This window comes from Pseudorca crassidens, chromosome 12, assembly GCF_039906515.1.
Source record: "Pseudorca crassidens isolate mPseCra1 chromosome 12, mPseCra1.hap1, whole genome shotgun sequence".
Taxonomy (NCBI): Eukaryota; Metazoa; Chordata; class Mammalia; order Artiodactyla; family Delphinidae; genus Pseudorca; species Pseudorca crassidens.
This window is the reverse complement of record NC_090307.1, coordinates 13,150,542-13,164,370: the sequence shown is the minus strand read 5'-3', so window position 1 is coordinate 13,164,370 and position 13,829 is coordinate 13,150,542. Positions and strand designations below refer to the sequence as shown.

The following is a 13,829-nucleotide window of genomic DNA, read 5'->3' as shown; positions in this document are numbered from 1 at the left end:
CCCCTCACTTCTGGACCTTCAGACATTACCACCCCTGATGGTTGGTGTGCTTTGGGGAGGGACCTAAGATTCCGGGCGTTATCTGGAACGCACCTGCCTCGGGGGCTGCTCGGCATTGGCGCGTTCAGCAAGGCTCTTCCTCTCGGGACCCCCGTGGGTTCCAGGAGGCGCTAATCAGCCGTGTTGCTGTGTCAGATGATGGTCTGCTTTGGAGATAGACGGGTCCCAATAAAGGGAGTAACTGAGATACTTTCCATTTGTCCCTCCTGCTTCTTACCTGCCCCGGGCTTCTGCCCCAGGGTTCTGATGACAGGTGGACATGAACCACTCTCAGGAGGGTGGGCAGCCCCTCCCCCTGTGGACCGCGTGTCACGCTCCGGTGGTCCCCCAGGCAGGAGGCCCCAGGGAAGCCGCACGTCGCCCCGCGTGCTCCGTGGTAACGTCTGTTTGGAAACCCCTCTTCTTCCAGGATGGCAAAGTGAACGGAGTGACCGAGTCCACGCGCGTCCTGGGCTACACGTTCCTGCACCCCAGCGTGGTGCCCCGCCCCCACGTGCAGTCCGTGGCCCTGACCCCGCAGGACGAGTTCTTCATCCTGGGCAGCAAGGGCCTGTGGGACAGCCTGTCCGTTGAGGAGGCCGTGGGGGCCGTGCGCAACGTCCCCGACGCTCTGGCCGCCGCCAAGAAGCTGTGCACGCTGGCGCAGAGCTACGGCTGCCGCGAGAGCGTCAGCGCCGTGGTGGTGCAGCTCAGCGTCCCCGAGGACAGCTTCTGCTGCTGCGAGCTCGGCGCCGGCGGGCCCGTGCCGCCGCCCAGCCCCGGCACCTTCCCGCCCTCCGTCAGCATGGTCATCAAGGAGCGGCCCGCCGACGGGCTGGGAGTGCCGTCGTCCAGCAGCGGCCTGGCCTCGGAGATGAGCAGCGAGCTCTCCACGTCCGAGATGAGCAGCGAGGTGGGGTCCACGGCCTCGGACGAGCCCCCTCCGGGCGCCCTGAGCGAGAGCAGCCCCGCCTGCCCCAGCGAGCCGCGCTGCTCGTTGCACCCCGCCTGCCCGTCCAGCTCCTTCCAGCGCCAGCTGTCCAGCGCCACTTTCTCTAGCGCCTTCTCCGACAACGGCCTCGACAGCGATGACGAAGAGCCCATCGAGGGCGTCTTCACCAACGGCAGCCGGGTGGAGGTGGAGGTGGACATCCACTGCGGCCGCGCCAAGGAGAAGGAGAGGCAGCAGCCCCTGCTGCAGCTGCCGGCCGAGGCTAGCGACGAGGGTATCGTCATCAGCGCCAACGAGGACGAGCCGGCCCTGCCCCGGAGGGCGGACTGTGCCGCCGTGGGGACCATGGGGCGCCGGAGGGCTAACGGCTCTGTGGCGCCCCAGGAACGGAGCCACAACGTGATAGAGGTGGCCACGGACGCGCCTCTCCGCAAGCCGGGGGGCTATTTTGCAGCCCCGGCTCAGCCAGATCCTGATGATCAGTTCATCATTCCCCCGGAGCTGGAGGAGGAGGTCAAAGAGATCATGAAACACCAGCAGCCGCCACCGCCGCCGCCGCCACCACCGCCGCCGCCCTCACAGCTCCACGTGCAGCCGCCGCCGCGGCAGTGCCCAGGGGACCAGCTGCCAGACTGCTGTGACACACCGCTATGACCCACCCGCGCGCTGCTTAAAAATAAACTAACCAACAAAGGCTGAGTTGCCAGAGCCTCCCAGGCTCCCGTTAAACCAGGGGTTTACTCCACACCCTTCTCCCAGACGCTTTCCCAGCCTGTCTTTGCATCCAGTCTGTAGGTTCCCCTTCTGTTGGTCATTTTTTAAAATAATTACCACTTTTCTTCTCGTGATGCTGTACCAATATGATTTAAATTTGTTAACTTCTTCCCCTAACATATCAGATGTGTAAAGACAAAGAACAAAAGGTTTAATATATTACAGAGAAACAGTTAATGATAATGTAATACTTTTTAAAGTGGCTTTGTGTTGTTTTGTTTGTCTGGAAGGCAGGGCAGGTTGCCAGTGCTAAATGATTTAATAATACTGTAATTCTGTATTTCTTTGCAGGGGGTCGGGGGGGGGAGCCTTTTTTTTTTTTTTTTTTTTGTCTTGAAAATGATAGACATTTGTAGAATACGGAGACTAACTCCTAGGAGTTGCTTTACTCTGTCAGGTGACCTAAGTCACTGGATTCACTAATTTTCTCTGAGAGAACAGTTGATTGAAAAATTTCTATTGTAAATAGCTCAGTGTTGTATAGTGATGCTTCACATGTTTTGTAGTTTTGGCATAAGGGACTAAACAACTGACTTCCCTCCCCTCCCCCTCTGACACACCTTCCTGCCCACACCCCTTCATCCCCCCACCTTTTTAATTCATTGAATGATGAGCCTGAGCATTGCTGAGAGCATTGCTGTTCAAATAAGGTGGACCTTAGGCCACTGGAAATGAACCTGCACCCGACGGGCCTCTGACCCTTTTTCTTCCTCTCCTGTTTCCACCCAGCCTCTTTTGTAGACACTTTTTAATTGTGTTCCTTACTGCTGCCACAATCAGCATGACTGTATAGAATTCAGTTAGATCATTTACATACCAAGAGTTATATTAAAGCAGAATGCACAAATGAACATGTCATTTTTGTTATAATAAATATAAAATTTACAAGAATTGGACCCATCTGCTTTTGTCTCAAGAGCCAGATGTGTCTTGCAGATGATCCCAGCCAGCTTGGGTTTGGAATGAATGCATGTAACTTTGGGGTCATCAGATATTTCCGACTTTGATTTTTTTTTAAGGGAAAATATCCAACAGGCTAACCTACATTGAACGAACGTAGTGAAATCAACCCTGTGGTTAACAATACGCGTAGCTGGTCTTACAGCCTTTCTATTTCTTCTTGTTATTGTGTAGGGTAGACGGTAAAAGGGGAATAGATGAGGTTGCGTAGAGGAGATCCCTGGAAAACTCCCACAAAGCCAAGTTGGTTTCCAGGTCTCTCAAGGCCCCCTCAATCACCTGAACATGTTAATAGATCTTTTTATAAAAATTGGAGTATGGTTGATTAACAATGTACACCGGAGCTGGTTGCCTCGCTCTCTACCCCTAGCAGAAATGTCAGTGCAGTGGGGTCCACTAGGAAATCCCGTATTCCTAGCTGACTTACTGGCCCCATTTACAGACTCTAGTGCCCCACCCCTCCCCGCCGACCCTGCATCTTGTGAACCATGTTTTGGAGATGCTGTGGGTCTTCTCTCTTGTCTCATGTGGACTAGCTTCCCAGGTAGAATGGTTTTCCTTCTTCAGATCTACCCTCCAGTGGTACCTGGCTGGTTCAGTGACAGGACATGGCAACTAGTCTTTCTTGTAGACTCAGTAATGGGCTGTCCGTCCCCTCGCTGGGTGGTCAGATCAGAGGACCCCCCCCCCTCCTTGTCTTGGTGACGTCCGTTCTTCATTCCATGTCAGGCTACTTGTACACTGTGTACTTTGAAAACCACTAAGGCTGTGGAAGGAGATTGAGTTCCTCTCAGCCCATAAGGGACTAGACTGCCCAAGCCCGGGCAGAGCTCTCTGCTCTAGAGCCGGAGCAAAACCATCTGAGGGTCCCTCCGCCCAGCCCCACTCAGCAGCACCTTGCCGCCCTGTCGTCCCTCTGCTCCAGGTGGATCAGAGCAGACTTGGAAGGCTCTGGGTTTTCACCCCAGTGCCGTAGTCACTACAGAAGATCTGGGCTGGCTCTCTGACCTCCTCGGTGCTTAAATCCCCTGTGGACAGGGCTCACCTGTTGCCTGGAGCAGGGCCTGCCCAGACGGTCGGTGCGGATCCGATTCCACGGCAGCTCCCTTCCAGAGGAGCCACCAACACTTCGCCCTGAGCATGGCCAACAGAGGCAGCAATAGTTTGAGGAGTCCACGATGGGTCCCACAGCAACTGCTTGTGCCAGGGGCAGCTGCTGGGACCAGCAAGTCCCAAGTGGGGGCTCAGCTCACGTCCTAACGTGTGTGGCTGACTGGGAGAAGGGGCACAGGCTTGGCGCTGCTGTTTTCCTAAGGCCGCCAGTTCAGTGCTTGCTTGCTTCTCAGTTTCTTAGACCATTAAGTCACATTGAGCACACGCCACATATAAGGCGCTATGGAGATAAAGGACAAAACTGCCCTTTGGAAGCTTGGGGTAAATAGGCGTGTGGGTCAAAAGTAAGAGGTGAGCACATATTAAGCGGCTAAAGACGCGGAGACCTGCTAGGCCTCCTTGCTCTTGCTTAGGAGTCTCCCAGTTATTGCCTGAGAAGGAGTTTCTTTTCACTTCTGCTCAGCAAGGTAGCATCTAATAATGTATGCAGAACTGCTTATAAAACAGTGAAGTGCCTAATTGAAGATTCCTCAAAGCCACGGGATCTCCAGGGTGAGCATGAGGGGGAAGGGCATCCCCCAGCCCCGCCCCACACTGTCCTTCCTGCTGGGAAGGCCAGCGAATTGGGAGAGGGCTGGCGGGTGGGTGGGTAAGAGGCTGGAAGCTCTGACAGAGCTCGCAGCCTTGCTAATAGACTCAGAGCTCCCTACCGAGGGCCCTGGAAGTTGCTTGGTGTTGGATCAGCCACAGGCTGCCACGTGTGTGCCCACGGAATAGTGGCTTTCCGGAGGGCACCAGGGCCAGGCTCAGGAGCCCCGACTCCCAATCTGACCTGGTTTCTCTAGATTGCTTTTGTCACAGCACCACCTGCTGGTGAGATTAGATTTGGGGTGCAAATGGGCATGACTCTTGGTCTTTCTCCTGCCCCTCTTCCAAAAGAAAGTTTCAGTTACTTTCATTCCTAGACACCTGACAGAAAGCAATCTCCAGCACTATTAAGTAGTCAGAGAAATATTAGGGACACTGATGTGCAGACATATCAAGATGTGTAGCCGGAATCATAGCATCGACCTGGGAGAGAGGAAGTCAGTCTCCAACATCCAATTCTCCATTCCCCATAGGGAAGAATAAATAAAAACCCCCTAATATGCCTTGGATCTAATAGGACAACATCAGCTCATTGCTGGCACTGCCCAACGGGGACAAAGCACAATTCCCATGCGAACACTCATCAGAAGGCACTCTGAATTCACTCGGACACGTCAGGAAATAGAATTTTTGGACAGTGTGGGGTTTTTGTACAGTGTGGTATCTGCCCTCCCTTCCTCCCAAGTGATCAAACCACGTAATTTGTAGATAGTAAAGCCTTATGTAAGTGGAAGTATTGTCATTGTTGTAAGTAAAGAACTAAGGGTGGTCAGACAGAAAATAATTGGGAACACAGAAAAAGTAGTTCTTTAAATTAAAAACTCCCAGAGAGGGAAAAAACCCCAAAACTCCTAGGAAACATCTGTTGGAACTGTTACAGGAGGGAGGGATGATGTCATGGTAGAAAAAATAGGTTTTCCTCATTTCTTGCCATTGAATTTCTTTTGCTTTCAGTTCATCCCCCCAAAATGCATTTTGTGCAAATGGATCTGTGCAAAGTTTATTTCCCTATTGTTGTTCACCTGTGGTGAACTGATTCCTATTGCTGTGTCTTTGAAAGATGGCTCTCAAGGTTGTCCCCTCACCCCACCTTTACCAAAATCGCAACCAAGTTCAGACTTAGCTTGGCAGATCCACTGCCCTGATCAGTAACAAAGCAGGAACTACACCTAGCAGACGAAGCTTTGGGCAAGCTCCACAGCCAACCTCACACCCACCCGATCCACCATGTCCGTTCACGCCACGCGTTTAGGAAGCACCAGCCAGAGCCGCCAGCGTGCTCAGCTCTGGGTCCCCTGCCCAGGACCACAAATGCAGCGGGGCTTGGGTGCCACGGTGGCTGTGCTGACCTCCTGAGGTCTTGGTCTCAGCCAGTTGAGGGCAGACTACAGGCTCTACATGTTGCCCCCTGCCTTCTAGAAGACTAAGGTTGAACCTTGACAGGAAGAAAGGGGCCAAGGAGTCCCCGAGGCCGCCTTCCACTTTTCAGGCTGTGTGGTAAAGTAGAAAGCCACGCTGTCCCCTGCCCTGAATTTAAGGACCCATAAACAAGTGCTGCTTTTGTTGGGCTCCAGTTCATTAGTCCTTCCATCTTCTTCTAAATCAGAAACACAGTGTTCTATCCTGTTCAGAGGGGGAATGGCAGGACACGTGGAGAATTTTCTCCCGTCTGCTTATGACTAGAACTTCTCGCACTGTCATTCCTCTCTTTTTCTAAAGCCGTGGAAGTAAAACTGGCTTCAGGCTGAAATTTCAAGTACTTTCTAGTCATTACTATTTCTTAGGTCTTATTCCAATAAACTGAACTTCCCCCTAATTCCTAATCTTATCTATTGGAAGAAAGTTGAAATGGCAACTAAGATCATTTTCCCAAATGGCGCAACTCCAGCTGTTGCCTTTTCCTGGACTCATGTACAGGTCATTTGCCTTTCTGAGTCTTTAAGAAAACTGCTTTGCAGTTAACATTTGGAGGCTCTTTTTTTTTTTTTTTTTTTTTTTGATGTGGACCATTTTTAAAGTCTATTGAACTTGTTACAATGTTGCTTCTGTTTTATGGTTTGGTTTTTTGGCCCCGAGGCATGTGGGATCTTAGCTTCCCAACCAGGGATCGAACCCGCACCCCCTGCATTGGAAGGTGAAGTCTTAACCACTGGACCGCCAGGGAAGTCCCATCTGGAGGTTCTTAAGTCAGTTTTCCACTTAACAGAAATTGCCCTGTAACCCAGGAATAAATCATGCATGCAAAATAAAGTCTTTTGTTTGTTTGATGGTCTACAATGCATCTTAAAGAGCTACTCAAATACTCCTTTTCCTAGAGCGTTTCAGTAGGTTAAAGATAGTTCATTGAAATGTGGCCCACCCCTGCTTATCCTAAGCACAATAACCCACACTTTTTCCTCAGGAGCTGAAACCACCATCTCTCACAGGTAAACCCACAGGACTTTTTTCCTGGAAACTTCATTGGGCATGTATTTCAATGCTGTCTGCATATAATTGGCATATACCCTTCATGTAAACATTTTTGAGTCCTCCAGCTTTCAAATTTAAAATCTCATCATGATATTCCTTAGATTACAATCCCAGCCCCGCAGGGTGGTCACTGAGATCCAGCACTGTGAGTTCTTCCTGTCCACCAGTGGCCTTCAAACGTTTCTGTCGTGACTTCCTGAGGGATGCTACTGACTTCCCACCTTCAATGAACAAAGAAGGGGGAAGGGCCCACCTGCCACCAGCTGTTCCTCATTAACGCCCAGCTCGGATTCCTTCCTGCAATGGAGAGCCAGTAATAACCTTGACCGCTTCTACCCTAGGAGCCTTGCCACAAACAGAGCCTCTTCCAAGTGTGCTGAGCGCAGAGGGTGCAAGGACAGAGCAAACGGACCCTGGGCCTGCTTTTACAGAGCTTTGAAGACTCACTCTTGGGACGGAAAAGAACAGAAAGACCAATGCTCCTTTGCTCTGCCCATCAAACACCATCAAAACCATTTCCTAGCTGTTTTTCTCCAATAGGCAGGGTTTTATTTTGAGCAACTTTGAATTCTACACACCTGTGGAAGATGGACACAGCAGTTGTCTCTAGCACGCTGACCTCAGAGCTCCCTCTGCTTCACGTTTAATTCCTTTTCTGCAACCCATCCCCTGGTACCATACCTGAGATAAACACGCCCATTTGTTTAAAAAAAAAAAAATGTTTGCAGCCTTTTCCCCTCCACTCCAGCACACTGAGGATGGGCCTCACTCACTTGTGGAGGCACAAGGCTCTCCACATCCAGGGTTGAAGATGGGTCCCTTGGCCTCCACTGGAAATCCCTGACTTCCTTTTCGCTTCCATTTGGGCCAGAAATAAAACCACTGGTTCATGCAGATGGGCGCCCTGCCTACTGTTTGCAACTTCCAGCTGCCTCCATCCCTTCGGTCCTGGCCTCTGCCCCTCGCCCCTCCTCCCCATTCACGCGCTCCCTCCTGGCCATTCAGCTGCCCTGGTCTGGGTGCTGCTCACCACGGTCACCGTGGTGGGAGGGAGGATGGGGCTGGACGTTGCAGCAGCTGCCACAGGCGATCACTGCCTTGTTCAACCTCTCCGCTTTGGCCCCCAGCCCTCTTGCTTTGCCTTTGAGCCGGCTATAACTGCTGCTTCTCCGCCACATTTTGCAGGCTCTTATGCCAGATCCTAAGAGTTGGGTTCCGCGCTCCTCCCTTCACCTCTCACTCTCACTCAAGGCTCGTCCAGGGTGCGCTCATCGTCCCCCCCGCCCCGCCCATGTCCACACCGCCTCCTGGACACCTCCCTCGCAGGACTCAGGCGCCACAAACCCAACGTACCTCAAACCTGCACCTCCTGCAAGCCCGACGCTGGCAGAACCTGTCATCGGTCACCAAGTCCTGTCAGTTCTACTTCCTAAAACCTCCTGGTGGAGGAGATGGACAATGAATAAGCAAATCTTTTAAAATGACCATGATTATTTCAGATGTAAAAAAAAAAAGTGAAAAAAACAGAAGAGGAAAATGGAATCAAGAACGATATTTGACCTAAAACCTGATGAAAAGAAGACAGTTAAGATCTGGAGGCAGAGAATTTCAAGCAGAGGAAACTGCAAGGTCAAAACCCCGGGGTGGGGACCGCGAGTGTTGGGATATTAGGGGAGTGGCCCTTATCAGCTTTCCTCCTCCTTGCCCCGGCTCTGAACCAAAGGCGAAATAAGACAGCAATAAGCAGCAGGGGCAGCAAGGTCAACTTTACTGCTTAATGCTGACAGTGGAGAATGAGGGCTGTGTCCCTGTATGAGGGGGCTTCCGACTACGGAAACCCCTCAGCAGTCAGCCGCTAGGCGGAGGCGGAAGCCCTCAGGGCTCTGGGGCAGAGAGCGCCCTCTGGGGGCGGGGAGGAAGCTGAGAACGCGGCTCCTGAGGGGCGGGGCGCGGGCTGCGCATGCTCAGTGTGTCCTCTCAGACTCTCGCGAGAGAGCGTTGGCGCCGCCCTGCAAGACGGGTCCCGGGGCTGCGTGGTTAGAGGTCGGAAACCCAGGCCTGGAGGGTGTGAGATGAGGCCGCAGACCTCCGCCAAGGCCAGGGGCTTGAGAGAGATCTCGTCTTCCAGGAGGTTGGCGCAAGGCAGGTGCTTACTAAGCAGTTTCTCAAGGGTGCTCACGCTCAGGCGCCGTCCCCTCGGCCTGAGCCCTCCAGCCACCGACGCGCACCTGTGCGGCTCGCGCCGCGGCCTCTGGGCCCCATACCTTCGTTTCCCGTGTGTTGCAAGCACCGTAAATGTCCACCCAGTAATGGACGAAAATCCCAATGCGCCTGGTTTCAAACATTTGGAAACTGCCTCCTGTAAGTCCTCTCACACTGGTCACGCTTGGGGTCCGGGGTTTTGATTGGGAATTTGTGGCCCCAGCGCTGTGTCCCTGAGTCGGGACTGGCCTGGGTGGCTTTTGAGCAGCACAGGGACTCGGCCTCTACTGGACAGGGAGTCACTCTTCCCCAGGCCCCCGAGACTGAGGTGTGTGGGCGGCGGCGGGAGGAGGAGAATCACCGGAAGTTCAGGATTATCACCCACTCTCCCCAAGAGACTCCCAGGAGGTCCGCTCAGCCTCCAGGTGTGGGAGCCGCCGACTCCTGCCTGGCCCTGGGGACTTGAGAGCAGGAGGGAAGAGCTTTTTAAGCCAGGGCCGAAATGCAGCCTTCCTCTGGGTGGCTTTGGGCGTGTGGATTGATTTATTTCCTCCTCCTTCTGTTTTGCAGCGCTTTTACTCAGGGTTGTGAGAAAGAAATTCAGGGATGCCCGCCTTGGTGATCTCTTTGACGGAGTGAGAACCAGAACTAACTACGAGTTTCTGATACTCAGCAAAATGTTACTTTCCTCCCTGGATTGGTGAACATGACTCGTGTTAATTCAGCTATTGGCAGGAGCTGCAAGGTCGCGCGGGGCACTACGGTTTCGCTGGTCTGCAGGGAGTCCCTTCCCTTCTGTGCGGAGAGACCCCTCCCCTGTTTGAGTCCTGCTGTTGGCCCTTCAAGCGGCAGCGCGTTGACACAGGTAAGAGGTGGAACCCTTTTCATATGTTTGGGTGTACTAGACATTGGCTGCATCCCCAAATTTCCTCTGGTTGACCTTAATAGAGTTCCTTGGCGCTGTGAGAGGTGCCTGGTGAGCTGCTCCCACCCGCCCACTCCAGGGTCACCTGCCCAGGGTGTGTTTGTGAATTTCCTGGGGACGGATGACTTTGGCCGTGGTTAGGCATTACCCTGTATCTCTCTATTTTAAATTGCTTATTTGGCCCAGGACAGGCCATTTCACATCCTCAGTGATCAATAAATATTAAGTAAATGATCCAAAACCAGGTGGAAACTGCAGTCTGGATAATGAGCTGATTTATGCCTTTAATGAATCTCAGCCATTGTCACCACGGTGAGCAGCATTGGGAATTTGCTTCTCTCATGTCATTCTTCACATGACATGAGCCGAAGACAGATTGGAACAGGCACCGTTCGGGGGTTTTCTCAGGGAGCAGGATTCTTCCCAGCAGATGAAATGCTTGTGGCCTGGTTGCATAATATTCCACTGGGACCGCCACTGGGCCCTAGGGGAAGGTGTGTGGACAAAGCTGGCGCCAGAGGGACACCAGCGCCAGTGCAAAGCCTTGTGAGGAGGTGCGTTTCTGGCCAGTGCCAGCCGGGGAGGGAGCATGGAGGACAGTGTGGTCTCCTCAGGGGCGTGTGTTCAGCCCTGGGATGCACCAGAGGAACCACTGGGTGTGGGAAGAAAATATCAGAACTTCCCTTTCTGTTTGTTTGCATTTCTGAAAGTTGTGAGACTTAAATTCATACACGGCTTTAAAGAAGTGTCGGACACTTGCTTTACTTTAGTGGTTGGCTTAATCTTGACAATAGCCCTGGGAGGTGAAGACTATTATAATCCTCATTTACACAGGAAGCTGAGGCTCAGGGTTCCAAGGATCAGCCCCAGGTCAGGTCACCGCCAGGAGGTGTCAGAGCAGCCTGGCTGGCTCCCAGCTGTCTCTTATCACCATTTTTTAACCATTTCGTGGATGAGACCATCTTCACCATGTGGTACATGTATGTAATGTATTAATACACATGCGCACGCACAAGCACACACACACATACTGCAGGCTGCACCTTTGTTTTTCTGTGAGAAGTAAAAGTTTGAAACCCTGGGACTGAGCCCTCTGTGAGAATAAGAGCCAGGTGCCTGCTGGCTCTGACCCAACAGTGGGAATTCAGGCAAGTCCCTTGGGCTCTGGGGACCTCAGTTTGTAACAGGAAGGCTGTGAACACAGCAACCTTGGGTCCTTTCCAGCTCTGTCATTCACTGCTCCCAGGACAGCACTATGGCAGGAGATTAATCCCCCCCGATTAACCCTTAATCAAACAAAAGTTTGAGTTTAGGGCAAGTAGCAGTTTTCCATTGCATTTAACTGCCTGTCTCACTGGGAGTGCTTCAGGGGTCGTCAGCACTTTGGATAGTTTGGGACCTTTTCATGCTAGATGGATCTGATCTTGCAAAATTTAGCTTAAAAAGATAAGGAAGAGGGCTTTGGGGGTTTTTTGTTTTTGTTTTTGTTGGGGTTTTTTGGGGGGTAGGGTGTGTCTGTGGATCTGTCACTAGACAGAATTGTGTTCTCGCTGCCTTAGTGAAGAGGGACTGCCCAGGAGAGCAAGGGGACAGGCTGGTCTGTACTTGGGGAGGATCCAGGATGTCACAAACCAGATGACAGCATGGGAGAGGTCTCATGACTGCAAAAGGAAAGATCTGTCGAGTACGATGCAATTTATGGATAGGGAGCTACTTTTTATAGGAGGAGGAAATATAACTCTGAGGTAAGACTTGAGCACAAACCATATTCGGGATATTTCTGGTGTGTTGCATTACCTTCCTGTGGAGGGTACTGGAGAGGGAAAGGAGGGATTACAGCCAGACCTTCGGAAGGTTAGGGGATAGATTTGCAACAAATATCAATATTTGGGACCCCCATTTAGGTTGTCACTCTTGGTTGATTGTTTAAGTCACTAGGTAGGTTTTTTAAATGATGATAATAGAAATGTATTCACCTTTAAGGATTTGGGTCCACCTTTCTTTACACATTCTTTTCTCATTCTAAGATTTTAAATGGGCATCTTGTAAGCTCCTTGAAGGGGAGACCTTGCCTTACTAATATCTGTATCTCAGGACTTGCCCTGCACCTAGCACATAATATTCTTTCAACACATTTTTATGCATAAAAGAATGCACCAACTTTGCAAACACCTTGTGGGCTTTTTAATTGGTACCCTTCCTTTTCAGCACTAGAAATGACTAACCGTCTTTAGAAAGGTGCCAGAAATGGAACAAAGGCTTCTGTCACCCCAGAAGCCACAGATACATTTTAAAATATAACCAATAATGTCTTTTTCTGACTAGAAGATAATGCACACAAAAATCTGGAAAAGTTAGGAAGCTTAATGAGGAAAAAAGCTGAGCCATGATCCCATTAACACATTGCCATTGTTTTATTTCTTTCTAGTCTTTTGTCTATGTACCAATTTTTTTTTTTTTTTCCTGAGCAGAGAAAGGTTTATTGCAGGGGCAACCAAGGAAAATGGGTGGCTCGTGCTCAAAAAACCCTAACTCCCTGATAGTTTTTAGGGAGAAGTTTTCATAGGCAAAATTTGGGGTGAGGGCTGCAGGGTGTGTGACTTTCTTCTGGTTGGATGGTGGTGAGGTAACAAGGCGGTGTTCCGGGAATCTTGTAAGTGCCACTTTTAATACACATTGTGCTTATGTTATATTCAATATCCTTTTTTTTTTCCAATTATGTGGTGATCATCTTCCCTTGTTAATAAAAATTCTTAGTAAACATTTTAAAAAGCTGGTAATATTCTGTTAGGTGAATGTATCACAATTTGATCAACTACATCAATAATGGTGGTCATTTGGATGGTTTCTAGCTATTTGCTGTTTTAAATAACACTGCAGTGAACATCTTTGCTATTATCCTGCTTAAAATTTATGAACAGTTGGAGCAAGAGGTAGGGACCTAAGCTGTTACTGTCTGCAGTGTAGGAAGATGTGCTTTGGTTTCCAGTTGTAGAGTAAATGCGGCCCCATAACGATGGTGAAGGTCAGTGGGTGGGGCAGTGTTGTCTGAGGGAGGACAGTGATGAGGTCAGAGCACCTGCTACAATTTATTTATTGTTATTATGTTTTATTTTTGGCCATACTGTGTGGCTTGCAGGATCTTAGTTCCCTGACCAGGGATAGAACCCGGGGCCTCGGCAGTGAAAGTGCCGAGTCCTAACCACTGGACCACCAGGGAATTCCCCATAGAACCTGCTACAAAAGGGGAAAGTGATATATTTTTTTTCTTCCTGGAAAAAGAAAGGAAATTCGGTAAAGAGTAAATTCTGATACAGCTTTGGGCTGATTTTTAAATAAACATCTCAGCTTCAAGAAGAAAAATCAAGATTTTTACTTTTCCTCTCTGCAAGGTGTTCCTTTAGTGACTGGTGGTTTATAGCAGATTTCAGTGGCCTGAGTTGTAAATGCCTAGAGACTGAAACTTGTAGCTGTGATTTCACGGTAGAATTTCAAATGTCAAGACTACTTCCAAACATGGGGCACTTTGCAAACCTAGGGCACTTGGTATTCACCGTGAACCCAGTGTGGCTTGATTTGTTCTTTAAGGACTTGAAAGTCTAGTGGAGGAAAACAGTCATTGAAAAAATAATAGGAGCAGGAGTTCTGGAGTAGACAGCCTTGAGTTCAGATCCTGACTCTGCCTCTGACTAGCTGGGTGACCTTGGCAATTTCACCTCCCAGTGCTTTAGTTACTTGGTCTGCAAA

At 50.5% G+C, this 13,829-nt stretch overlaps 1 protein-coding gene and 1 non-coding gene across 2 annotated transcripts in view; one reads left to right on the top strand and one right to left on the bottom strand.

Annotated features, from left to right (window-relative positions):
* Window positions 1–2,654, top strand: part of PHLPP1 (PH domain and leucine rich repeat protein phosphatase 1) — a 212,594-nt gene extending 209,940 nt beyond the window's left edge. Inside the window, exon 17 of the mRNA XM_067698892.1 lies at window positions 470–2,654. Coding sequence (XP_067554993.1) covers window positions 470–1,645 — 1,176 coding nt within the window. The 3' untranslated portion in view covers window positions 1,646–2,654. The remainder of the gene's footprint in view (window positions 1–469) is intronic.
* Window positions 2,655–13,229: 10,575 nt separating this feature from the next.
* On the bottom strand, window positions 13,230–13,302 carry TRNAE-UUC (transfer RNA glutamic acid (anticodon UUC)). Its single transcript has one exon. It is a non-coding gene; the product is annotated as a tRNA-Glu (tRNA).
* Between the last annotated feature and the right edge of the window lie 527 nt (window positions 13,303–13,829).